General features: G+C 47.6%; 1 protein-coding gene across 2 annotated transcripts; it reads left to right on the forward strand.

Annotated features, from left to right (window-relative positions):
• The first annotated feature begins 1632 nt into the window (after positions 1-1632).
• On the forward strand, positions 1633-27973 carry GDNF (glial cell derived neurotrophic factor). Of its 2 annotated transcripts, none has more exons than XM_046671922.1 (3): positions 1633-2106; positions 6824-7000; positions 24827-27973. In XM_046671922.1, the coding sequence occupies exons 2-3, from the start codon at positions 6850-6852 to the stop codon at positions 25309-25311; spliced, it is 636 nt and encodes a 211-aa protein (XP_046527878.1). In that variant the 5' UTR covers positions 1633-2106; positions 6824-6849; the 3' UTR covers positions 25312-27973. The 2 variants fall into 2 exon arrangements, with proteins under 2 accessions (XP_046527878.1, XP_046527879.1); XM_046671923.1 differs by having other exon boundaries at positions 6824-6922.

The raw sequence follows: 27973 nt of genomic DNA on the forward strand, positions 1-27973 counted from the left end.
TCAACTAAGGGATGTTTGGATGACTCGATTCCCACTCTGCTTAATCTTAAATCACTGTAATGTTAGTAAGAACAATTTCCCTCCCACACTAGCTTCACTGACAAACCTCCAAAGAAGCTGATCTTTGACTTTTAAGAAGTTTAATAATATGTGATCTTCCCCCAACACTGCCACACACATTTCCCCTGTCTATTGTCTGTATCAGCTACTTGAGGAACACATACTCCCCAACAACCGGATGAGTCATAAAATAAGAGGTACATGGATGTAAACTGAGCCTGTTTACCCTTTCCCTGGCCCCAGTAATAAAATAAAAGAGGTCCCTCTGAATTCAGGTCCAGTGGCTTCCGGAAAGCAAGTTTCTGCTTAGCAAAGACATACCTTGTTTAATACATTATTTTAAAGGTAGAGCTAATTTCATGCCCTGTGTTAATGAAATGTATTAATGGGTAGAGTCATGTGCAGGGTGTGTAAGGACTTGCCCTCCTCATGTCCTCTACAAAAGAAGGCTCTGGCTGTTTCTGGTGGTAAGCTAACCAACAAGAGGAATGCCTAAAAGGTCTCACAGAGCTCAGGAATAGGACCTGGGTCCCTGCTCCCTGGAAACTCAGCACCCAAGGGAAGGCTTGGTTAGGTTTCCCATCTGCATTTTGCAAAATCTGGATAAAAGCAGGTTTAAGGCCAATCCCCCGTGACCTGTTCCTGATAAAGTGATCTTACTGTTCTGGAATCGGGATTTTGAATGTATGTGCCTACCCCATGTCTGGTGTTATATTACAACAGCATGAAAATGGAGCCTAGGACTGAGGAGCCGGCCAGCCTCAGAAGCCTTCTTCATTGCCTGCCATGTAATACATGATATGCAAAGCCTCTGACTTCAGCCAGCAGATATTCAGAGACCGTGCTGGCCCTAGCATGGGGACTAAACTAATGTGTGTTTAGGTCAGAAAGCGAATCAGAAAAGCCACTGGAGGGCACGTCACGGAGTGAGAGACCTATAAATTCATCCCCCCTCTCAGCGTCCCCTGGCAAACACTCGGTTTCCCTCCCTGGGCCGCTCCACATCTCTCCTTCGTAGTGCTAGGAGAACTCCGGCAAGCAGGTCCTCTCCTCCACTGCCTTCTACCCTGCAGAAAAGCGAGAGAGCTAGACACCCGAGGAGGAAAGAGAGCCTTCGACAGGCGCGAGGAAAGCCCAGTGTAGCCCTCCACCCGACAGAGCGCCCGCCCTCAGAGCGCGGGGCGCGGAGGCCAAGCCCGGGCGCCGCGGTCAAGTTCGGATTGCCCTCCTCGGTTGGTCCGCGACGAGTTCCGCACATTCCTCCGGATCTACCCAGCGAGGAGGAGGCGCGAGCCCTGCAGCGTCTCCACGCACTGAGCGCTCTCCCTGCACCCCGGGGAGGGGCGCCTCGCGTCACCCACTCGTACCCGAGCCCCCGCCTCGGGAGCTCGGGCGCCTCCTCGCTGCTCTGGTTTCCCTCCTCCACCGCCGCCTCCCGACCCCTCCCCTCCCGGGGCCCCGCGCCTCCCCTCCCCCACCCCGGCCCCCCGGCCCGGGCTCTCAAGGACCAGCCTGCGCTCCTGGCGCCCTCATGTCTTCACGGGACTCCCCGCGCCGGTTGACGTGGTGTCTCGTTCGGATTTCCAGGCAAGACCTCAGCTCCGGTGGCAGCATCAGCCCGGCCCGTCTTGTGCTCCCAGGCGCTGCGCCCCGAGAAGGTGCAGAGCGCGGCCGCCGCCGCTGAGCCGCCCGCCGCGCCCCGGGCCCGCGCAGCCCCAGCCAAGAGCGCGGCGCGCGCAGCCGTGTCACCCCCCACCCAAGGCAGCGGCGGCTGCTCGGACCTCGGCTTCTGGGGGTGCTGGGGGCCGGCAGGGGAGCTGTCGGCATCCCTCGCCCTTCTCGCCGCGGCGGCGGCGGCGGGAGCCTTGGCCGCCGCCTCCTGCGCGCCCTCGCTGCCCCGAGCAGCCCCAGGATTGCGAACTCTTGCCCCTGACCTGTTGGGCGGGGCTCCGCGCTCCTGCCCTCGGCCTGGATGGGTCTCCTGGCTGGGACTCGGGGCTCCTGGAGTTAATGTCCAACTGGGGGTCTGCGGAGACCGGATCCGAGGTAAGTGGGGGAGCGGGCCGGGATGGAGGGAGCGGGTGGCGCCGGCTGGCGCGGCGGGCTGTGGGGCGCTGGAGACAGAGGGGGCGCGGCTGGACCCCAAAGCAGGCGATGAGATTGGAAAGAGGAAAGACTAGAGGGACCCGAGGCGCTGGGAGGACAGACGAGAGAGAAAAGTTGAATGGGAGAGAGTCTGGCCTTGCGGAGGGGCAGGTTGTCTTTGCACGTGGGCAAAGATCTCTGGTGCCCCTGATGCCTCTGGACCCTGGAATGTCCAAGAAGGGCATTTCCCTCCCCGACTCAGCGGGGCGCTCTTCTGTCAACTCCCGGGACGGTGCCGGGCTAGGTCATCTTTGAACCATCGCGACCAGAGAGTGTCCTCTCTGGACGTGCAGCTGCAGAGGTATCATTGCCGTGCCAGGAGTGTAACTTACTATTAAGCTTGTTTTGATCTGTTCTGAGGGAAAACGCAGGCCCCAGGAGGGACTGCTGCAAAGGTGCTGAGAACCTAAAAATAGAGGGCTCACCTCGTCAGGGCGCGGTCTTGCAAAGCTACATTCCTCGCCCTTTTTGGAACCCAGTTGCTTGCACCTTCCTAATGCCCACAACCCCGATTAACCATCCTGGTCGAGGTTAGCAGAGGGGGACTCGGGTCTCCGCCTCGAACAGACTCTTGAAACTCCTCAAGAAGAAGACCTTGGATGGCCCAGGTCTTCGCTAGGCCATCGAAGTGATTATTTCAGTGACCTCTTTTCTCCCACTCTGTGTCACCTCCCCAATAATACCCCACCACCACTACCTTGCACCACCTCAGGGCTGATTTCGCCGTGGTTTGGTTTCCAGCCCCACCCGTTGAAAACCAACACTTACCGGGGCGGGGAACGGACTTTCGCCGGAACCCCCCATCCTCCTGGCGCCTCTCTAGGTTCGACTGTGGCGAACCCGCGGGCAGAGCCTACGTGCGCGCCCCAGGGAGGTGGAGGGGCTGCCCAACCCTGTGCTCCCAACATTTTTGCTCATTGGCGGGGACAAACAAAACTTTTGCGGCCCCTGCGGCGGGTATGTTAGAGGGCACTCTAATCTTCCTCAGTATTTTGAATATACACTTAAATATTCCACGGAAGAGATGCTTCTTCCAACCTCACGCGCGCACCTCTTCCCGCAAAGCCCTCAAAGTGGGAGCCGCTGGCCTTCCACCCGGCCTGGACAAGGTCTCGCCCTCACTGTTTCGCCACGCCTTCGCTTTGGCGGGGTAGGGGGACAGTGCCGCCTTTTCAACAAGTGTCAGGTGTCCAGGGAGCCCTCGGCGTCCCCAGCCCACTATCGCAAGGAGTTCCGGTGCCCCAGGACTTGGAACCCGGCCTTGGGCCCTTTAACAGCCAGACCCCTCCCCAGACTGTCTGCAGAAAGCGTCAGTCAATCTCCTTCCCTCCCCCGGTCTTGGGCCCAACAATTAGGGGGAGAATAAGTCCTCTGTCAGTTAGGACCCGGAACGGCTAAAATAAATATGTCTTTCAGCAACTTCTGTCCTTAACCCAAAAGAAAACCCCGAGTTGCAGCATGCTCCCCACCCCACCTCTCTTTTCTCTCCCTGAAATCTGGATCTTGACGGCAAAGCCCAAACAAACCTCCCATCCTGCCAGACACAAGAAGGTGCGGGGGCACTGGCGGCGGGAGCGCTCACCCGCGGTGAAGCTGTCATGGTGACGCGGGAAATCGGGGGAGGGGGAAGTTCTAAAAGCAGGTTACCGAGTTACCAGCTCAGGTGAGGTGGGTGGAGAAAAACTAGGAAGGGAGAATGGAGGGGTAGGAGCCTGAAAAGCGGGGATGCTGGTGAGGACATCCAGAAGTTCCGGGGGTAATTTGGATTTGGGGAGGATTGTAGGGGAATGCTTGCTCACCGGTTTTACAGTTCTTAAAATGACAACGCAGCCTCCGGGCCGCGTGGGCGCTAGAGGACTCCGGCGGTTTCTGGTGCCCCCTGGTGCTGGGAACCCAGAAGCGCCCGGCTGCAAGCGGCTGCGTGTACCGGCATTTCGGCGTCCTTTCCGCCCCGGGCTTGGGGACCACCAGGTGCTGGCGCTCGCGACGCGCCCCTTTTGCCATGCCTGGGCTGTTGGTCCCGGACGCAGAGGGGGACCAGTTTGTGGGGTTCAGGAACCGTTGCGGGGGAGCCTGGCGGAGCTGACTTGGGAAAAGGGGCTTGATTACCGCACGTGGCAGTGCGTTCAGCAATTTGCGCGAGTAGCAAAAGCGGATGGTTGCAACAGAAACACATCGGGCAGCTGTGCTTTGAGAGAGCGATAAAGAGACAACAGGGAAGCCACCGGGTGTGTGTGAGGTGGGGTGGGGCGCCCACATGGGCTTGGGGGGAAACGTCCTGGTAGACCACTGTGTATGCTCAGCCCCCAGACTCCCTCCTCTTCTTGCACCCGGCAAATACCGGGAACTAAAGAGACGCTCCGGCTGGATCCGGCCCCGGCGGTGCTCAGAGGGAAGAATGCGCCCCCCCGCCCCTCTCCCGGGGGAGGTGGGAGGGCTCTTTCGGGGCCTGCGCCGCACCCGGCCGAGGGCGGGAACGGGAGCTGGGAGCCTCCTCTGACGAAGCGGGGAGTTTTCCACTGTTTCCTCTTTTGCCAGCTTCGCCACACTTCTAATTGAGGATCTCCACGTCCAATTTAAAAAGCCGTCCGTCGGCCAAGCAGAAAACAAAAAAAAGAAAAACCCTCTTAATGTGGAAGGGAAATCTAGTGCCTCTGTCGCTTACTGCTGGCGGGCACCACGATTTGGAGTGGCGCCTTAACCCCGCGCCTCCCTGCTTCTCGGGGCCGCCAGCCATTTCGCACACACAGGGGAGCTGACGCTGGGGCGAGGGGCGGGAGGCCTCGCGCTCCCCCAGACCTCTCTCCCAAAGCGCCTCGCTGCGCTGTTTATGCGCGCCTTGGGTGCAGTGTTTCCTGAGCCCGCGCGTCCATGCCCAGAGCCTTTGCTTTTTCTCGGGTTTGTAAACCAGCCAGCGCAGCATGAGGCGCCCGGAGCTGCAGGTTGCTCGAGTTCCTAGTCCCTACAGACTCCCCGAGCCCAACAGCTGCCTATCGAACAAACAGATGCCCAAGGGATGGAAAATGCATTCGTCTCCGCAGCGGCGGGAGGTGGCGGCCGAGTTAAACTCTTCCCCGGGTGGTCTGCACGGGAACCCGGGCGGGAGTTCTGGGTGGAGACGGGGGCGGGAGGGGGCGGCTGGTGGAAGGGAGGCAGGCAAACCTGGGAACTAACGGAGAGGAAAGGTGCCGAGGTTTTTGCATTTATCTGTAAACCGTCTGACTCCCTCCCGTGGAAAAAGGTCAAGGAGATTAACCTAAGAATCCGTTATATTTGGAGAAGAGGGGATAATCAACTGCATGAATTCTCCTGTAAACCGCAACACTGGCATTGGGAAGGCACTGGGTAACCCCGCAGTCCCGGAGGTGCCCAGGTCCCCTCCCCACCTCCTAACTGAGTGGGACTTGGCCCTGAGTTGACGGTAGCTTTTTCTCGCCCGCCTCTGGCTGCGTGGCCCTCCTTTCTAGAGGTGTGAGGACTGAGAAGCCAAACGGAGCCCCCTCGCTGGGAAGAGCTGAGCCCCCACTCCGCGCCCTTTCGTGGTCTAGGCCTTCTGGTGGCCCTGCGCCTCCGCAGCATCCAGGACTGGGTACAGGCGTCCAGGAATGACCGTGACTCCGCCGCGGGAAGCTCGAGACTTCTCTGGGAGGGGAAGGGATTTAGGGCAAGAATCTGCCAAAACTGCAAAAATAAAATAAAATAAAAAGAGGGTGTTCCGGCATACCACGAAGGATGAAAATTTTCAAGACAGTTGCAATCCCTACCTGACAGCAATACTAAAGTATTTGTTGAGCGCTTACTTTATGCTCCTCTAGGCCTTTTCATACATTATTTCACGTTCATGACCTTAAGAGGTGGAAGTAGTATTTTAAACCGAGTTGACGTGGGAAGTTTAGTAACAACGCAGATATTCCTTTACAGGCCCTAAATCTCCAAGTCCCTACTAACTTCTTGTTCCGGCGACAATATACTTATTTAAGTGGGAGGAATGAAGCGCAGGTGGGGTGAGTGGTGCCACTGAGCCGTCCCCGCCTAGCTGAGAGCAGGATCGGGACCCCGGGCTGAGGGTGCACTTGATTTTATTCCTAAAATGAAAGGCTGGTTGCTTGCTTTCGTCGAGGGCTGGTTCCCGGGATCTACGGGAGCTGCCTGGCGGAGTAGGAAAGCCTCTGGCTGCGGCGGGAGACTCAGGGTGAGGGCTGCCCCGTCGCCCCCCCAAGAGATGAGGGAGCGTTGCGCGCCAGTACTGGTGTCATCGTGTTGGCCAGGTGTCCTGGTGTCGTTGTATTGGTACTGGCGGGGGCAGCAGCCCTGCTGGAAAATCTGACCCCTGGGATCAGGTGGCGGAAGGGAAGGGCTTCCTTGTAGGTTGGACGCGGATAGCAAGCCGCGCCCGGGGCGCACCCGGGAGGGGGAGAGAGCAGGGGACTTGGAAAGAGGGCGGGGGATGCCCAGGGAACCTCTGGGCTTCAGCCGTCCCGGAGGAGGGCGGTGACGACTTTGGAGAGGGGCACAGGGACCCGCGGGGATGCTGCGCCCAAGGGCAGCGCGGCGGCCCTCGGCGTCCAGGCGTAAAGTGCATTCTGCGGTTCTCTCCCCCGCCCGCCCGCCCGCGCAGGTGCCGCCGCCGGACGGGACTCTAAGATGAAGTTATGGGATGTCGTGGCTGTCTGCCTGGTGCTGCTCCACACCGCGTCCGCCTTCCCGCTGCCCGCCGGTAAGAGGCCTCCCGAGGCGCCCGCCGAAGACCGCTCCCTCGGCCGCCGCCGCGCGCCCTTCGCGCTGAGCAGTGACTGTAAGAACCGTTCCCTCCCCGCGGGGGGGCCGCCGACGGACCCCTACGCACCCCCACCCGCTGCCCGCACGCACCCCAAGGCAGCCCGGATGGCAGTCTGGTCTCGCCGACCCGCGGGCAGAGCTGCGCTGGCGCTGAAGCCCCCTCCCGGTGCCGGTGCCCTAGCTGCCGGCTGCTGCCCAAAGCCCAGCAGAGAGGGTATCAGATTTTTATGCTGTCTGTTTAGCATTCCGGTGAACGGGTCTTTTCTCCACCACTACCACCACCACAGGAAAACACACAGTTGTCCCTTTTTCTCCGCTTCCCCATCACCTATACACATATATATGCATCACATTTTTCTTTCTTCCAAAGCCCTGTATCTGTTTGGGTGTGTCTGGCGGTGCTGAATCCTGGAAACAATTGTATTTTCATGCTAAACTGCCCTTGCAAGGGAAAGGCCAAGGTTTCACAAAACGAAGCCAGAGTCAGAGAAAACACAGAAGGGCCTCTATTTCCAAAACAAGCGTCTGGGCAGTGTCAAATCTGTTCAGAAAAGTTCCGGTTCTAGAAAGACTTAACGGTAAATAGTGCTCGCTGGGACTGGGGAAGAGGTCTGTAGTTCACTCCATGCATGACCATGTTAACTCTTAAGAAAAGACCAGGTTATTCATAGTAGAAAATAAATATGTGATTTTTCTCTCAAAAATTAACATGTTTAGATATCAAGTTTATTAGGCCGTGTCAACTGTGATTTGATATAATTTACCCTCCATCTTCAGAAGTTTGTCTGTTGCATAAAGCCAGGTGTGCTATATTACAAGTTAAAGGTTATGGAGGAGGTATGTGGACAACAAAGATAGCAGTAGAAAATTTGACACAATCCCAAAATAAAGCAATGTGAGCTGTATCCAGGATGTCACCCTGGCTACTCCCCTCTCCCATTACCCCTCTAGCTATTTTGCACTTGAAACATACTGTGGTCATATGCATAGGAGAAGCGGCCCCACAAATCAGCTGTATACTCAGAGTACCCCAAACCCTGTGTCCTTGGGTTAAAAACAGCCCAGGAAATGTGATGGGCTTATTTTATGCTTAATTACAACAATAAAAGCATCTTCTTCCAGAAGTCCTGAAAGAGAAAAACTTCATTTTTTTCCTAAAGGCAAATTAAGACTTCAGGAGTGACTTAGGGTTAGAAAGAGAACATGGTTGATCCTTTGAAATTAAAGTAACTGTTCCAAGTTGCTGTCAATCAGTTGTATAAACCTATTTTTAAAGGCTTTGGTTTCAACCATGAATTTCCATCTTAGTGTATATAAATGTTTTTCCAAGAGAAACTTAAATTTAAAATGCTGCTCTGCACCGTAGTCTTCAGGACAGTACCCATGAGAGCTAAGTGGTTTTTCATTCATTCACACAGCCTAGGCCAGAGGAACAGAACACAGCAGTAGACAATAATTCTCTAACCAGGATGTTCAGGAGAGAAAAATGACTGTGCCTGATTAATTCATAGAGATTTAATTAGCATATTAGGATTCTGTCTACCTATGCTTACTTAATGTAGACCCTTGGTTCTGGCTCTGCTTTCAACTGTGACTTTGGACAAGTTGCTTACTTTAGAACTCCATGAACAGTTTACAACCGTACAGTAAAGGGAGGCTTTTTCACTCCAAAATGCCAATGGCTATGAGATTTGCCCCCTGGCCTTCATGCTACTGCCCTAACCGTCCTTTGGGAAGAAACTTGTAAGAAGAGACCTCTGCTCACTGGAATCACCTGGGGGACTTTAATGAATACTGATACTGGGCCTCACTCTAAGAGACTCTGATTTAATTGATTTGGGGTGTGGCCTGGGCATCTGCATATATAGATGGTCCCCTGGTAAATCTAACGTGCAGTCAGGGTCGAATCACTATGACTTGATAATACCCTAAGAAAATCTGTGCCTCATATAAGGTTCGGCAAGTCACAAAGCAAGCAAAGTGGCATTAATCTTACTGACTGTGAGGGAGGGGACATGTTGTGGGGGAAGGGAGATTACTTCCCCTTTCCGAAACTGATGTGAAGTCATCACTGGACAAGATTCTGGCTTCTCTATTTACAACTGAACCAGCAGAACACACCCAATTCTATTTTATCTGTGGGAAGACCCAATAGATCCTAGAGGAAACCTGAAAGAGAAGTGTTCCCAAAGAGAAACCGAGCTGCATTCTAAGCCAAATTGACTTCTTTCCAGGTACGTTCAATTCGGTAGCAAGCTGTCAGTGCAGGGAAGGCAGAATAATGACAGTGTGCAGACTTTGAGCACTCAACCAGTGTCAACACACCCCTGTCGCAGTGCTGACATTTATATCCTGCACTGTACGCCGTGCAACTGGTTAAGACTTACGTAGAAAAACATTAAGTCACTTGCTTCATTTGAAAATAGAAAGTACCGTAAATACTGGTCTCTCTTCTTTTCAAATGTTTGTAACCTAGTGATTGAGCAAAGACTTTTTCGTGCCACTTTAACAGTCATTCTCTGCTGTTCAAAGGGGGCTGGACTGCACCCCATCCACACACGCTCCCTTGAGGTTGCATGTGTTCTCCTGGTTCCAATGTAAATGAAACAGCCAGAATTCTATTCTGAGCATGATGAACAGGGTGAACCTACCAAACAGAATTCATCACTGGCTCACTTGCTTGCCTAGAGGTTGGCTGTAAAGTAAATGGGCTGTGGCTGCCTCCTATAGCAACTTTGAACTTGTCTGAACTCAAGGGCTTGTGATTTTCTTATTAGGGTGTTCAAGGCTTTTCCCTTTAGCTATCTTTGTTCTCTTTTGCTTTGTGCCAGCGTCATCTCCAAAGGGCGATTAGAGCAGACATGAGGAATCTAGAAGGTGAAACTTGCAGATGTCATAGAAAGGAATCCTCTTATGGTCCTCAGCCCACAAGAGGTAAAGCAGCTTCAGGAAGCAGGTCTGCTGAACCTAGGACCAGAGTTCCCCAAACCACTGTAACGCAGAGCGTTCAGTTTTGCTACCTAGGGAAAGACACTTTTTGTGAGAGGAAGGTCTCAGCTAATGACTAAAACTGTGTTGCACGAGGTTGTCTAAACTTATCCAAGTTTAGTCAATCGTAGTCATATGTCAGATCTCAGCTGTGTGTGACAGCTCTAAATGTGTTTCACAAGTAAAAGCATAAGGTACATGTGGTTTTAAACATTTGTGATCTAAAAACATCTATTCATTCAACAAATAGTTAATGTGTGCCTATATGTGCCAGGCACTGTCCTAGGTGCTAGAGAATCCTTGGTACACATAATAGACAAAAGCCCCTGTGCTCAGGAAACATACTATCTAGGAAATATACAATGTGTGGTCATTCCGTAGCATTGAAAACTAAAACTACGCATGAAGAACCTTGGTCTTGGAAGGTGGGCTTTTTGTGTGACCAGAAGCCAACTGGAAAAAACATTGAGCGTTGTTAAATTGTAATTAAGGTAATGTACAATTTATTGTAATACAATGGGATTATATTCCACCAGTTTGGCAGCAAGTCACAATATTTCCTATAGAACAATATTATAAATCAAGCTATCAAGTTCCCAGCCTAGCCCACAAAAATCTATGTGAACCATGATATAACTGAAGTACGAATCACAGTCTTATTGGCTAGAGTGTCTTCCCAAGGTGCCAGGTCCCATAATCTGCAGAAGGAGGGCATAGAGCAAGAAATCAGGAGTTTCGGCAAGCAAGAGTTCGAGTTCACACATTCAGATCAGACTATGGTTTGGATCCCAGCCTTGCCACTTAACCAACTGTTGCTTAACATCTCTTTAACCTCAGTTTCCTCCTCTGTAAAATAAGGATAGTATTAAACCTACCTCATGGGGTTGCTGGGAGAGTTAAATGAGATAATGCCTGTAAAGCCCATGCCCCATAAATAGGTATTATAGCTGTTACTTGGCACCCTCCTACTTCCAACAGCCCCTCCCCAACGCACCCAAGGAATACCTTTTCTCCTGCCACAGCCTTTCACTCCTGCTTCTGCCAAGACAAGAGGTTGCTCTAAATGGTGGAATTTCAAGCACCATAACATAGTACGGAGACTGAAAGAAGTACAGGGGAGACTATTTTGGGCTCTGTGGTCAGTCAGTTGGTCAGCACATAGGCAGGCCAAGCTTGCCTGGGATTCTGCCCCTGGGTGGGCTCCCCCTGGCTCTTCCCAGGTTTCACGGCTCCTTCCCTTCCCCATTGTCTGAGCCCACATAGTTCCTATGGAATTTTTCCCACCAGATTCCCGTGGACATGTTAGGGAGACCCTCTTCCACCATAGGGAGAAGGGAGCCAGGGCAGGCAACTCCTTCCTTCTCTGTAAGTGTTAAGGGGGCTATGAGTTAGAAACTACCTGTGTTGAGATAGAGGGTTTCTGTTTTAATTGATTCCAGCTGGATGTTTAAGATGTTTCATAAACCTAGTAAAAAAACTTTTAATAAACTTTAGTAAACTTTCAGCCCATTGTTATCCAGCTAAGGAAGCTTCTAGTGCAACAGGCTGGTTAAATGTTAAGCTCTCAAATCTAATGTTATGGGACATAGAATTCAGAAAAAATGAGCACCACTCACCTATTGCTTCTTATCGCTTTAGAAACTGTATGAATGAGCAATACTATAATAAAATGACTACCTAAGCTGAGAAGGGGCTCTGCCATTTGGAACAGGACTCCTGGAATCAAGAAACTGCATGTCAGACCCTTTTATGGGGCACTGATTTCTCACTTGAGATCTTAGAACAACATCTCACTCTGGCCCCAGTCCAGAGACCTAAATCAAACTGTTGCTCTTTAGAGAAATCTATTGCAGGCTTAATTTGAATTGGCCAGCCTTAGGACCTTAGGTTGATCCAATAGCCTAAGAATTATGCTCAAAAGCTTCTACTTTTGCTGATATAAAAATAAAAGCTCTCTGGCATTTTCCTCTCCTAACATCCCATTCATCTTTGTTCATTTGGCCCTTAATGGTCCATAGCACCTTCATTCAATTAAAACACTTATTCTTTAATCACTGCAGTTCGATCATGAAGCAGGTATTAAATATCTTTCATGCACTAGGTGCTGTGTGGCATCAAAAAGGCAAAATTGTGGACTTAAATAGCTTATGACCCAGTTATAAACTATAGATAGGCAGATGGGTGTGTGGCTTGTCAGTCAGACGGATAGATATGTCTGCCGAGGGGTTTACATTAGCTGTGGTCATGGTAAGAATTCCTAGCAATGAGGTCACTGGGATTTGAGATCATAGCAGGAAAGGATTCAGGGAAGAGGGAGGATTTGAGCTGGTACTTCAAAGATGGGTATTAGGAAGGGAAGGAAAAAGAAAAAAGGCACATTCCAGACTAGGGAGATGCATGGGCAAATTTGTGATCCTGACATGGGGAAGGGGCAGATGGTGGATACAAGGAGGAAGCCAGACCAGTCGCCAAGTGCTGAGAACAGGTGGCGGGAAGTGGTGTGAAATTTAGGATATCTCCGTAGGTGATACCCAGATTATGAAATGCTGTAAAATCCAGGACAAGAAGGTGTTTGCTGTCTTTTTAATGGCAATGGGGCGCCACTGGAGCAGCTTGAGTGAGTGGGATCTTGCTGCAAACCCATCTTGCTGCAAAAGTTACTCCAGTACCCAGGCTGCTCGTGAGTGGGGTCTGTAGCATAGGCATATTTGTCATTTTGAAGTATCGTGTCCTTATTTTTAAAAAGCTTCTCGGCACAGCCACAATAGAGTCAACCTATTAATCCTCAAGTAAGTGAAGAGCTACAAATAAAAACTTAATATTAAAGTTAGTGTCATAGTACCTCTTAGTGATCCACGTGGTTAACTCAGTTTTTAACAAATAGGTTTTATATTTTGTCCTAAAATTGAGTAAGTTTGAGCTTTGCTGGACAAAGGGAGGTATTGGTATCCCCATTTTACAGATGAAGAAATGAGACCTAGAGAATTGCTCAAGGTCGAAAATCTATTAAGTAGTAAAACCAGAATTCAAACCTCAGATTTCTGGTCTCGAAGCCAATATTTTTTGGCTTAACACAGACTGTGCTCCCATATTAGTAGATTAAGAAAACACAAACATTGACTTGCTAAAAATACATTCATAACCCTGAAACACAGACTTCCAGGAAAATCAAGGGAGCAAGCTAATAGAAAGAAGCAGGGAATTTAAATTTCCTTTAGGCCATTTTTTTGATTTCCATTTGGGCAGCAGTGGGCCTAGGCTCATATTATTAACGGCTACTTCAAAGCCCAGATCAGAATGTTTTAAGGAGAGAAACGTGAATTTCTCTGTGGACTCCTATAGTATTGATGCTTTTTGCAGTATGGGAAAGCTCCCTAAATTTGGGGGACAAAGCGAGGTCTCCTTGAATGCTTGATAGGTTGACAGCACTTGGGAGGTACTTCTTCTCAGAATCCACCCCCTCTACCCAGGGAAAGAGGGCATTCACACCGAAAACCAAGGGTGACTGCACAAGTGTCAGAGGCACGGCCACAGAGGGACTAGGAGTGAGTTTGCATAGCCAGAGCTTGGGTCACTATTGGGAATCAACTGGTTAGCCCAGTAGAGACAATACCCACTTTTGCAGGACTTTAAAAAGATAACAGAGGTGGAAAGGCATGGGTTTAAAAGTCTTCAAACTTTTTCCTTGCAAACCTGCAAAAACAATGTTGAAAAACTATTATACACTTCTCAGGTGACATCTAAAATTTTTTATCACAAGTTTAATGGTTGTACTGGATGTGATTTCCCGCCCATTCAGGAATATGTGCTTCTAATATATTTTTGGCAAAACCTTGGAGCTGCAAATTTAGCTTATTCAATTCATGGAAAACTATCAAACTAATCAGCTGAAATAAATTGACTTTTTGGTCAGAAAAGATCTGACTTCATTTTCACTTCAAATACACTGGTTAATATACTTCTGTGACAACCATCACACTTCTGGATCCTAATTATAAGATGAATAGATAGATGAGTGGCTGAACAGGCAGATAAAGCACTGAGCCTTGCCATGAGGGCCTGGCCAGAATGAAATGTGGAACCGCCCACTTCAGTATTTCTTCATTTATTCATGTGGGACTTTCCCTCAGTAAGTGTTCATAGTATAATGAATGCTCATGTACCCTTCACCAAGATTGACGTCTTGTTAGCATTTTGCTTCATTTTTTTCTGAACCATTTGAGAATTAGTTGCAAACATAACCTTAAATAGTTCAGCACATACCTTCTAAGAACAAAGACATTATCTTTTTTTTTTTTTTAAGATTGGCACCTGAGCTAACAACTGGTGCCAATCCTGTTTTTTTTTTTCCTGCCTTTTCTCCCCAAATCCCCCCAGTACATAGTTGTATATTTTAATTGTGGGTCCTTCTAGTTGTGGCATATCAGTCGCTGCCTCAGCGTGGCCTGACGAGTGGTGCCATGTCCATGCCCAGGATCCAAACCGGTGAAACCCTGGGCCACCGAAACAAAGCACGCAAAATTAACCACTCGGCCACAGGCCGGCCCTGGACATTATCTTATATAACCACAACTCAGTTATCAGGCTCAGGAAATTCAACATTGATACAATAATGTTATCCAATGGATCGTCCATATTCACATTTCCCCAGTTGTGGCTATAATGTCCTTTATAGAGTTTTCATCAGTTGAGGATCACAAGTTGCATTTGATTATCCTGTCTCTTTATTCTCCTTTAATTTGGAATAGCTCCCAAGACTTTTTTCCCCATGACATTGACATTTTTGAGAAGTCCAGGCTGCCTCGCTTGCTGTTTTGCACACTGCCTTTCAATTTGGATTTGTGTGATTGTTTCCATGTGATTAGATTCGGGCAAACATCCTCAGAATACTAAGTTCATGCTGATGGGTCCTCACATCAGGGGCCACCGATAGCACTTTGTCCCATGGAGCCATACATGCCTGAGTTGTCCTTGCATAGTGTCTATAGTTGTTTATCCTCTAGACAGTGCCTCACAGTAAAAAGATGAGATGGACAAGAAGTACACTCTCTCAGGAAGGAGGAAGGGTGACTGTAAAAGGGGACATGGGAAAAGAGATCTGGCCGCAGGACAGACCAGTTTTAGGATCGAGTACATGTGGAAGCTGAGGATCTGGAAATTGATTCTCTTAAAACTACCCACAGGCATTGTAGAACGTCTTGATGTGCCGGGAGGGACATGTGTCTCAGTTTGATGACACTGACCCATACCACAGTGGACACAAAAGTATCGTTCTTGGGCTGTGGACTAAGTTGATGTTTGTGTGGTTAATTTTCAGGCATTTCTAGGAACACAGAAGAGGCAGTACAAACTCCCCAGATAAGCCTGCTCCTTCTGCCCACAGACCATAGACCACCAGGTCAGGGGCTGCAGGCCCTCTCCTCTATGGAACACACTAGACTAACAAGGGACCAATGTCTGCATCTCCCTTGGGGTAATCTTACTTTGTCTAGAGCCAGTAGAGTTAATCTTCACACTGCTGCCCCCTATGTAGACATCGCTGAAGAAATATCGCAGACGTGACAAGCATAAGGACGTACTTCAGGCATCATTTGTTAAATGCTTTCCAGCACTGAGCTGGAAACTGTTCTTCCATTGTAGTGAAGGTGTGACTGTCCCCATTTTAAGGGGAAATTGGGACTCCACGTGGTTAAGCAGCTTAGCCAGACTCTGGACCCAGGGCAGCCTGAGCCCAACACTCACTCTCATCCCCACTCTGCAAGATCACTTCCTGCCAGCCCAAGACACACCTGCATCAGTCTCCTGACGATGACGGAAAGTCAGTGAAGAGAAAAGTCCGGCTTTGGGGTTTTGTAACTGCAGTCATTTTTGAATGATTCTTAGAGCTGATTACACGAAGAGTCTGACATTCCAATGAATTTATTCACTGGGAATAGAAAGTCCCTCCTCACATCTGACCACAGGAATCTATGAAACAGGCTCAAGTGATAAAGAACACTTTCCTTTCGTCCCCTTTATTTTCCTTTCATCTTCTCTTAGTTCCCCCCCCTCTTGCCCAAGTCCCTCAGGTCCTCCATGCTCCTTTTACCTACTGCTCCGGTGGCCCTCTGGGAAGGGCTGAGGGAAGTGCAATGCAGACTCCCTGGGGAGTTTGGGGCCTCCCAGGCTGGGAGCAGGGCTTTGTGGGCAGAAGGAAGCAAAGGAACCTCTGATAACGCCACAAGAAATTATTTTCCCAAGCGGTTTTTTGGACACTTAATTTTATTGGGTAATGTTCTCGCTCTTCCCTGTTAAGTTTTTAATAAGGGCAGTAGCAGAGGTTATGATGCGCATACATTAGCCTGCAGAGTTTACTGCTGATCGTGGAGTGCTTTTAGCCCACACCAGGTGTTCATGGATTAGCTAACAAATGGACACCCTGTTGTGTGTTTTCCTGACTTAAAAGCAGGAGAAGGGATATTTTCCCCCAGGGGAGGCATGCTGTATTACTGTAAAGTTATTAACATAAATATAATAAAAGTATGGACCACATAGGTGGAAATCAGAGCAGGGCAATCAGAATCTGAATAGCAAAATGACTAAACCGTCCGTCTCTCCGTGAGTGAGGCTTTTTGGCTATTTGTGTTCATGGAATAATTGCCATTACACTTATGACAAGTTTTCTCAGTTAAGTTGTAGGATAAAAATTCAAGATACAATATAACTAATAAGCATGCACTACATTGGTCAAAGTGGGTGGAGATGGTAAATACAATGGCATTTTGGTGGCCAAAGTATCTTTTAAAAGTATACCCAAGTCTCCTTTTTCTATATTCCGAAATGGTTTTTATTCTGGTTGGTCCTTTTCTTCTGCTTTGAGAGGATCCAGAAATGTTTTTTAAAACAACAAAACACTGGTGTTTTTACAATGCAAATACTTTTCAAATAAACCCATGTCATGCCTTATTGTCAGCAAACGACTGGTCATGGAGAGAATGCACTGGTAGCTCTGGCAGTGCTCACAATGACTTAGTAAACTGCCTCATCTGGTGATCGTTCTTAGGGAAATAGATGCCATGGACCCCTCTTGAAGTTAACCCAAGAGTGCCTTAAGACCAGGATGGTATCTCTAATGCTAGATGAATACATTATCCAATAGGAAGGCAAGGATGGTCGTTACGTAATGTGAGATACGTCAGCATGCCAGTGCTTCAAGACCTATGGACTTCTTTTTTAAATAGTTCAAATAAGTGACAAAATTAACACTTTTAAATAGCAGCAGAAGACAAAACTTTGTAGAATTTTTCAGAGAACTGGAACACTCTTATGGACCTACACGACACATTTCAGAGATCAGTGAAGGTCAGATAAGAACAAGGGTCAATGGTTTCCAAGATAAGCTGTGGAGCTCTCACGAGCCATTGGGTCGCAGTTGCAGTGGGTGATTCTAGCCCTGGAGTCCTAAGTTGGGTATGACCTAAACATGCTTGAAGCAGCAGAAACAGAAATGAATAAAATAGAGATTTTAGGAAAATGGCAAGTTTAGTGTTTGACTTTTGGTTGATAGAGATTGAAGGATTATAATATCATGTTGGCTTAGTATGTCCTCTCAGAGGTCATTACTCCATCTCCACCTTTCAGATGGAGACTGAGGTGTCAGGATGCCTCCGTGGGTGTTTTCAGACTCAAATACAGGCCTTCTATGCACATCTTTTTACCTCTCCTAAAATAGGGCACAGGAAGATGACTTGATGAATCGAGAGAACTTGGTGATTATTTCAAATGTAACCACGATGTTGACCCAAGAGGTAAACTGAAAAGGTTGAGAACTACTAGAACCTAAAATGCCTCCTGTGGGGTTTCCTAGGGCCCCTGATGATGGTGGACAAGCAGAATGCTGCTCGGGCATCAGCTGGAGGTGGTCCTCTCCCTGACAGAGGTGACAAAAAACCTATGTCTGGCAGCACTTTCCCATCAAGCCATAGACTGTCCGAATCTTAGGGTTTTAGCCCTGGGGAGGGCCCCAGAGAAGGTCTGGTTGACCTTAGAAGGGTTAAGTGACACGTCCAAGGTCACGAGGCTGGTCAGGGACTGACCTCAGACTGGAATCCCAAGCTCTGTCCTCTCCAGCTCTGCAGGGAGAGCCTCGTCGTTTGGTGCCAGAGTGAGTTTGAGGAGCTTCCGGAGACGGGGCCTCTCTGTCTGAATCTGCCGCCGTCCTTGGCTGCCGCTTTTCCGGTTTTAACTGGGAAATCGCCAGATCGGCCTTAGAGTGATATGCAAGAACCAGGACGTGGGAGAGAGATCCTGAAAGGCATGGCTTTTCTCTTTTGGGACACTATTTGCTATATTCTGTGGCCCATGGCAGGCTGATTTTAGAATCTACTTAACGTACCTCAGTTCATACCGAATTTTCCAATAGAAAGTAAATATACTCGCTTCCTGTCCTGAATTTGGTAAATGTGTTCCTGTGAAATCAGGATATCTTACACTTCATCCAGAGTAAATTGCCACATGTTTCGAGACTTGAAAAGCTGCGTGGCAATAGAATTTGTACGTAAAAACAAATAAGTGGCAGGGGCACTAGAACAAGTTTGAGCTTTGAAACCAAACCGAGTCCACATTTCCGAACCAGGTAGCCCTGGGCAAATACATATCTTCTCTGAGCCTCAGTTTCCTGACCTGTAAAGTGGAGATAATATGTGATCCCTACTTGCAGGAATGATGTTGGGTTTAAAGTTAGTGTGTGAAAGTAGCCATCTATCGTCCCCTTTATATTGGCAATATTTTTAAGTGCAAAGACGCTGTTATCTAAAACACAGAGTGATGAAATTTTGTAATGTGAGGAATTTTAAAGGTAAGACTCAACCATGTAGTTCTTATGATATTTCAATGTTAGTGAAAGAAAATCATGTTCGTACCTTATTGAAAAGTAAAAATAACTTATTCTAAAGAATGGAGTTAGTTGGGAATTTTCTTGAGAGGTTATATCAGTCTTAGGCTGATCTTTTCTTTTCATATAAACAGGCGTGTGTGTGTGTACATACATATATGTATGTGTGTGTGTGGGTGCATGTATAGAGAGAGAGAGAGAACTTCCATTTTTTATATACTTGGTCTGCGGAGCCATTTGTACTTTACCTGGGGTACAGGTAGGCAAAGAATATCAGATTAAATGTCCCCACTCCCGGGGGGGTTCCCACCTGCCTCCTGTCTGGGACAGCCTTTCAGGGAGGGTTCTACATGCGAGGACGGGCTGCTCAGCACCTCAGCAGCCCCAGGCACAGCATCCTATGGCCTCACACCCAGCATCTACCCACCCCAGACCCAGGCACTACCTGGAGCGGGGGCACCCGGGCATTGGTTCCAGACACACCTCTCACCTGTCTGGCCTTGGCTTAGGCAGTAGCTCACCCTTATGGACCTCAGCGTGTTAACCCTTGCCCTTCTGGTACACAGAAGCTGAATGCTTTACAGTGAAGCACAGACGCTGGTCCTTCCCAGAGCAAGAAACACCTGGACCTTCTCTCCAGGGCTTCTGCATCCCTGAGGCTGGCTCTGGCCTAGAAGCCAGCTCCTCTAAGGGAGGGCCCCTGTAGGTACTAGGGTCAGGCCCCCTCTTCGCTGGGACCCTCAGAGCCTCGAGACCTCCCTCCCTCTGCAGAGCCCGCCTCTCCTCCCGGTAAGAGATAATCTCCTCACCACGTTGTACACAACCTTGAGCTGCCTTCCTCTGGGACCCACGGGTTGACGTCGGGCTGAAGGCCAGCTTAGACCCCCAGACTGGTTGGGATGAAGAAGGGGCAACCTGATATCTGTATAAAATGACCCCTTTGATTAAAATATAGTTAACCTGTACTGTTTTCAAGAGAAATCCAATATTTAGGAGAATACTTTGTCCACTGGAATGGCAGCTTAACCAAGATGACGTTTTGCATTTTGTCCTTTTTAGTTCTGCTGTTACAGGGAGTACTCTGATGCCTCACCATTGTTCCTATAAAACCTCAATTAACTTTACAAAATAGTCAATATCCCAGGCCTTTGTTCCCAAGGTGACGTTACTCCTTTTTTCCCCATAATCGAGGGAGGCAAGGCCTGTTCAGTGAACGGTTTGTTCCCAGTCGTGGCCCAGAACAAGGTTTCGTTTGTTTAAATAACACTGTTTATACAAAGGACACATCAAAGTTAAAATATCTTAAATAGAATAATGCCAAAATATTTGGTTGCACGCTGAAGAGTGACTTAAATGCATTTGAGCATTTTGATTTTTCAAAACCTTTAGCTTTTAGATGGATGTGTTTTCCAAGATAAATCCTTCCAGTGGGTCTGGGAAATGAGCAAGTGTTTGACCTGTTTTTTAAAAATGATGCTCCTCTTTTGCAAGTATTTTACTATCAAAGTTCATACGAACGAGGGCTGTTTGCATCGCCGACATTCTGCCAAACCCTTTATAGGATGGAGAAGAAAGTGATATGCCATTAAACCTTCATTTAGGGAGCTAATCCAGACCCAAACCCAAACTCCTTTCTTTCCCCTCAGCTCGGTGAATTCCTGGAAGATTGAGGCAGTGGGCTCCTTGGTTCGTCACAGGGAGTTTATTTGCCTGGGCCGGGTGGAGGCCTCTGCAGAATTTTTAAACATAGGCTCAGTGAGGTGCATGGCTCCTAATGCCCCCCAAATGCCTAGTGTTGATAAATGGAGGCCTCTCTATGAATGAGCTCAGTCAGCATCCAAAGGCCTGGAATTAGGAATTTAGTTGGAAGAGACAGGCCTATTTGCTTTGTGGTTTGGAAAAGATACTGTTGCCCTTTTCTCATTTCCAAAATTCATATCCATGTAAAACTTTCAGCAGAAATATTTATTTTTTGCGCTATTTTTCAAGAAGGAGAAGAAAGGAAAAAAAACGAAAAAACTTCAGCTCAGTAAGAATTGCCTATGGCCTGAACTTGGGGCTTAAATATTTCCACATTCACAACGAGATATGAGGGAGGTTTTCCCATCAAAAAGAGAAGTCCTCATTAGCTACATCTTTCAGTTTAACACATCGAACGTTTATTGACTGCTTCCCAGGTGCCAGGAAGCCTTTTAACTTAGGGTTAATGATCTGTTCGCCACCTCATCGAAAAGCGTGAGTGGTTGGTGCATTCACACTGCTGCACATATCGCCCTGAAAAGGCCACTGGAATTGAAAATAAGGAAAAAGGGACTAAATAGTCTCATAACGAAGTATAAATATGTCCCAAACATTATTTAGGACTGCTTATGCTAAAAATGTATTCGGTATTTATCTGAAATTCAAATTTAATTATGTGTACTGTATTTTATCTGGCAAGCAATGCCAGTGGACAAAGGCATGCAGTCAACATGTCTTAAAAAGGAGGGAAAATGTTTTTCGGGAACTTTGAAAGTATTGGGCAATAAATAAGACCATTATAAATACTGATTCAAATCATTGTTCTAACTCTAGCAATACAAAATTACATAACTTATGTTATATAAATTAATGAGTCTCTAAACTGGCGTAAGTTGAACTTTTGTAACTCAGATGTTTTCCCATTAGTTTATGTTAAAATTGTAGTAATGTTTCATCCTCATTTCTGATTAATCTTCAGTTGATTCTTAATCGATTTTAACTTCCTATGTTCCCAGGTTCTTAAGTTAATGATCTATTCAGGAATCCTTGAATAGGGCCAGGGACCCCATCATGTGAATCCTTTAGTAAAACAAAGATTCTTTTTTGGAATTTGAAGACTTTTTTTTGTATTTTGATGAATCACCCCTAATATGTCAGTTTTACCAGTTCAGATTTCTACACAAGCATGGTTTTTTGAAACTGTGCACACCTAATTTCCTCTTCTCTTGCTTACTATTGAAAAAAATCACGAATAGCCAAGCAGATTGTTTTTCAAAATAAGTGGTTCATGTCTTTAAATCACAGAGATTTAAAGGTTTTTTTTTAAGAAAGAAAAGAAAACTTCCTAAGGAAGTCCAGTTAGAAAGTGGTTCAGAGGAAATGACAAATTCAGAATACTCTCCCAGCCTTCAGTCCTCCTTGGGAGCATGTTGCTCCCAGCGAGCATGAACCCTTTCTGAAGACTGGGGATAAGGCAGGCATTGAGAGCTGAACACTTTAAAGCTGCAGGAAGCTGGCAAGGGAAAGTCAGCTTGAAGATGGTTATTCAACTCTCAGGTAGAAAATGTGCCATTCAGGGCATCGAGGCTGCCCGCGTGATGTAGGCTGTTTATTTTGGAGCCTTTCATTTCATAATGGTGCCGCTCTCAGCTAAAGTCCAAGTGTCCCCTTGAAAATTAAGGACTCTTTCTTCCCCCCTCTTCAAGTGACCTACTTCATTCAAAAATCATCGGGGGCCTCCAGGGATCAGATCCTATTTTAGACACTTAGGATCTGTTGGTGAACAAGCAAAGGCCTCTGCCTCCTGGAGTTAACATTCTATCAGAGAAGACAGACAACAAATATCAAACAGAAGAAATAGGTTATCCAGAGTGTTGGAAGATATTAAGTAATATGGTGGGAGGGAAGAGCAGGGCAGGAGGGTCTGGATTCGGGCTTGGGGAGGGACTATATTTTAAACAGGAAGGTCATGGTGGGACTTGGTGGTGGTGACGTTTGAGCACAGGCTTGAAGGGGATGTGAGAGTGAGCCACTGGGTGCTCTGCAGGAACAGCATTCCAGGCAGAGAGGGATCAGCCAGCACGAAGACCCTGAGTCGCTGCTTATGTCTAACCTGTGGTTCTCAACCCATGATGATTTTGCCCCCAGGGGACATTTGCCAATGTCTGGAGACACTTTAGTTTGTCACTGCTGGGATGGGGAGATACTACTGGCATCTCCTGGGTAGAGGCCAGGGATACAACTAAACCTCCCACAACGCAAGGGACAGCGTCCCACAGCAAAGAATGATCCAACCCAAAATGTAGGTAGTGCTGAGGTTGAGAAACCCTGTGTTTGAGGAACAGGAAGGAGGCCAGAGAAGCTGGAGGGGAGGCAATAAGGAGAAGTAGCAGATGAGGTCAGAGGTAACAAAGACTGGGAGAGAGGGGCTGGCCGGGTCAGGTAGGGCCTTAGGCCAATGTAGGCTTTGGCTTTTGCTCCAAGAGAAATGGGGAACCATTGCAGGGTTTGGAGCAGAGGAGAGACATGCACTGCATTAACAGTTTTAAGAGAGCTGCTGGGTGGAAAATAGACTGAAGGAGGGTAAGGCTGGAATGAGGGAGTTTAGGAGCTGTTGTGGTTATCCAGGCGCGAGATGATGGGACTCAGAGCACAGTGGAAGCAGCTTCGTGACTTCTGGGCAGTAGGATCATTCAATGCCAAATTTTAGATATGGGGCAAAAAGGTGTTCTGGGATTCCACGCAATCCCCTCTCTTTTCAATACCAAATAGCATATATTTTATATATATTATATATTATCTCTATATATCGATAGATAGAGAGATAGATATGGTTAAGTCACCTTAGTTGGATTTTGTTTAACACAATAGGATACCTCAACAATCAGTTCATGACAAAACAATTTGACGTGGGTGAGGCACAATGTAATCCTTCTCTGCTTTGACACAGTCTCAACAAAAAACATTCACTCTTGCTAACAACTCTTTTGTAGTATTATTTTTCTAAGCCATGTATAACCCCAAACATACTAAATTACCCGAAAATGCGATGAGGGGAACATAAAAGTTCTAGTACCTAATAAATAGGCATTTGAATTGCTTTCCTCTTTTAAAAATGTATTAAATTGTTCAAATAGTTACTCTTCTCTTACTTGATCAGCCAAAGCAAATGCTGAAACACAGCAGGAAACACCAAGAGATTGCTAATCATGATTCTACCCAAAGGTCTCAAACCTTTTAGAGGCATCACCTCATCATTCCTCCATGTGAGCTCCCTAAAGTGCTCGCCTCTTGTCCTGTTTGCAACCAAAGACAGCGGGGTCAGGCTGCATCTGTCCACAAATAGCATCTCATTCTATTTATTGCTATGATACATTGAAATGCCCTCTTACAGTATTTCCATAACTTTTTAAGTCATGCTGTTCCAAGGAACTGGTAAATTAGTCTCTTTGTTGATGAAAAGTAGGCTATTTTTCCGTCTCTTAATGTTTTTTAAGGAAGTTTTAAAATATAGTTGAGTTTATGAGCTTTTCATTTGTTCTCTCAAAATGGTTCTCATCCCACTCAGCCAAGCAGAGATGTCGAGTGGGGGTCAATTTCAGAGAAGACACTCGGTATTCCAGATGCAAGTAGCAGTGTTGGAAGACTTCCCAATCCGAGATAGGCCTTTGTCACCCTCTAAGACAGGGTTTCTCAAAGTATGGCCCATGGATCACCTACATCAGAATTCCTCCAGGGTTTGTTAAAAATGCAGATTCCTTGGCCCCTCCCCACAGCGCCCCCTAAGGACAGGGCCAGGAATCTGCATTCCAAGGAGCATCCCAGCTTATTCTCATTCACATTGACGTTTGAGAACCACTACTCTAGGTCACGCTATTAGACAAGAAAAATGGCCTTAGAGGATCAGCCTGTTCACAGCAACTCTCTACAGCCTTGTTAAAAACAGCAGATGTTATTCAAGTGAAATATACACTTCTAAGGCTTTGTTTTTTACCAGGCAGTGTGTCACCCACCACGTTAGTCTCCTCTTTCAACTGAATCACTTTCCTTCTGCAAAGTCTTGGAGGGTGCATTTTAGCCTCTGTTCTTGGGGGATTACAGTGATCACTTAGCTGAACTGGCTGATAGTTTCGCTGTGGGTCCAATCGTGGCTGCCTTTAGGAGGCCCTTTGACCCAGAAGACTGCTTGAAATGATCATTGTTGTTGTCTCATGTGACCTTTTCTGTTTTCTTGTTGAACAGCAAATATGCCAGAGGATTATCCTGATCAGTTTGATGATGTCATGGATTTTATTCAAGCCACCATTAAAAGACTGAAAAGGTCACCAGATAAACAAATGGCAGTGCTTCCTAGAAGAGAGCGGAATCGGCAGGCTGCAGCTGCCAACCCGGAGAATTCCAGAAGGAAAGGTCAGCGAGGCCAGAGGGGCAAAAACCGGGGTTGTGTCTTAACCGCGATACATTTAAATGTCACTGACTTGGGTTTGGGCTACGAAACCAAGGAGGAACTGATTTTTAGGTACTGCAGTGGCTCCTGCGAGGCAGCCGAGACAATGTACGACAAAATATTAAAAAACTTATCCAAAAATAGAAGGCTGGTGAGTGACAAAGTAGGGCAGGCATGTTGCAGACCCATCGCCTTCGATGACGACCTGTCATTTTTAGATGATAACTTGGTTTACCATATTCTAAGAAAGCATTCCGCTAAAAGGTGTGGATGTATCTGAGTCCGGCTCCAGAGACCGCTGTGTATTGCATTCCTGCTACAGTGCAAAGAAAGGGACCAAGGTTCCCAGGAAATGTTTGCCCAGAATGGAAGATGAGGACCAAGGAGGCGGAGGAGGAAGAGGAGGAGGAGGAGGAGGAGGAAGGCAGCCGTTATGGGAGCCTGGTAGAGGGAGATCCAGCTACAGAAAACTGGACAGGAGAGAGAGAAAATAGCCGTCTGTATTCTCCCAGACGGCAGCCGATGTCACCCAAAGCTCAGGGCTGGTGTCCCCCGTTGGGTGTTGCCATCATTTCATCTGATACAATCACCGGTCACGGCCCAGTTGCGGATGCGCATGAAACCAAACCCATGAATCTCCTGTGGTTTGTTTTCACATATCTGGAGACACCAGGGAAACGGGAATCCTGGTGTCATTCCTTGCTGTTACATTTTACCGCTGAAAGCAAGAAAGGTTTATTTTTCTGTCACTCAGTGGAGACATACCCGGGAAAGGAGGAAAAAGCAAAAGCAAAGACACAAGAGATAGTAACCTTTGAATTGGAAGGTTGAGGCCTGAGGTTTCGTACAACCAGCCTTTTTGTGAACCATTGGTGATTGGTTTCGAACATGGTGTGTGGGGTGGGAAGAAATTGGCTAGGAACCAAAAAGGCTGTCCTCATGACTAAAACCAAACCTGAAGGTATTTCCTTTGTGTCCTTAGAAACAGGAAACCAGTTGTGGTTTTCGGCAGCATTTTCACAGGAGAGCAGTGGGGAAGGCCCCCAGCTGCACGGGGGCAGGGCAACCCGCCGGGCCTGTCGGTTTACAGAGAGACAGATGTTACATACACCCCAGCTCCGTTTATGCGTGGTCACCAGTGACCAGAGAAGCTACTCGATGCAATGCATCTGTTTCAGATACAGAAATATAGAGAAGCTATTTATTGAGATTTAAGTTATTGTTATTTATTACCGTTCACTAATGAGTTTCTCTTTTTTCTCTTATTTATTAAAGTTTCTTTTCAAAGGTGCCAAAGTATATGTGCTCGCAAAATGCAAAGAAAGGTGACAAAGGACATTTTAATTGAGAACAAGGGTCCATGCTTTTCAAAGTATTAAAAAGTTTTTCACCAGGCAAAAATCACTTACTTTACCTTTTTAAGAAAAGCCCTCGTTCATTTCCCCAATTTCAGCATCTTCCCTATTTTTATTTTTTAAAAAAGAAAAGTGTCAGAAGGAGCATTGGTGACGGGCCCCCTTTTGGGGAGCTGTGTGCAGAGTCCGTTGGCACTCGGCTTTATTTCTTCATTATTCCGTCTCTGAACCCGTCTGCCATGTGCTCCACTTTCTGTCGTATTTAAGCTCTTACTCCCCTCGACATATATCTATCTATGATATGCATAACCAAATATATGAAAGGTTAAATTCCTTTTAGTAGGTAGTCCTGGATTCAATATTGACCTAAAAGCAAAAATCCTGTCAGGCAGCCAGGCTTCTGCCCCCATGGCAGGGACTCTTCCTCCATCCTTCCCCCACCGCCCTTCTGAGAAACATGCTCATGCCCAGTGCAGCCAAGGAGCGTACTGCCAGCCTTCCAGAAGGGGCTTCTGCCTGGTTGCCATAAAAGCCCCTTGCCTGCGGCCTCAGAGCAACAGTTGCTGCCCTTGTACACCTGACCCCTCCCTTGGAAGAAGGTGACCCAGAACCAGAAAGTGACATGAGGAAGATATTTATGGCTTGGCCATGGCTACCCAAAGCCCCAAGCTCACAGATCACAGTACCTTTATGAGGAAAGCTTTCCAAGGGAAGGGAGCGAAGGATGGGAACCACTATCTCGCACATGCCCCAGATCCTGGATTTTTCTGGCAGCCAATCCATGCGCAATACACTGGGCCTTATGTTAGAGCTTGTCACACATTTTGTAAAAGGCATTTTTATCAAGGAGATCATCTATCACTACCTTAGTGGCTATTAGCCCAAAAATATGACAGATTTAGCAATTTAATGACCTACTGGCCTCTCTCAAACAATCATGTTAATTTTACAAAGTAACCAAGAGGCAGCAGTTACCAGACATCCCTTCTCCCCAGCCCCAAAAGACCCAGGTTCTCCGCCATTCTGCCCCTCTCTGTCCTTTCTGCCCCCCTTGCTCGACTCAGAACTAGAGGGAAAGGGCCTCCCTCTACCCTCTCCAGAGCCGGGATCTTGCTGAGGAGTAACCTGCTCAGAATAGGGGCAGACCCAGCCGTCTGGTCATTCATGAAGCACAATTTGATGTCGCCCCAGGATCATCTGTCCAACTCAGAGTCCTGGCAGGTGTGGTGGCTGGTGTCCCCAGGTAGTCAACCTAAGTCGACCCCCAGCTCCCCATGAAGAGTCCCTACCCAAAGGGGCTGTGGGATTCAATGGGTGTTGACAACTTGTTCCCAGCATCGCTATACACCACAAGCAGGTTTCAACTGAAGCAAATCGCTCCACCAAATCCACAAAAGGGTAAAGTTTGTGATTTTTCTTTATCATTGTGATTACCATCTGATCCAGTAAGGAGTGCACTTCTTTGGAAGTTCTGACTTCTCTGATCTGTCTTGGTCGTTTGTGTTATACAACCAAAGTTCTCTACAGACTTTATTTTTGTACAATATCATTTTGTAACTTTTTACAAATAAAAACTCATTTCTATTG

This window comes from Equus quagga, chromosome 9 (assembly GCF_021613505.1).
Source record: "Equus quagga isolate Etosha38 chromosome 9, UCLA_HA_Equagga_1.0, whole genome shotgun sequence".
In the NCBI taxonomy this organism is placed as follows: Eukaryota; Metazoa; Chordata; class Mammalia; order Perissodactyla; family Equidae; genus Equus; species Equus quagga.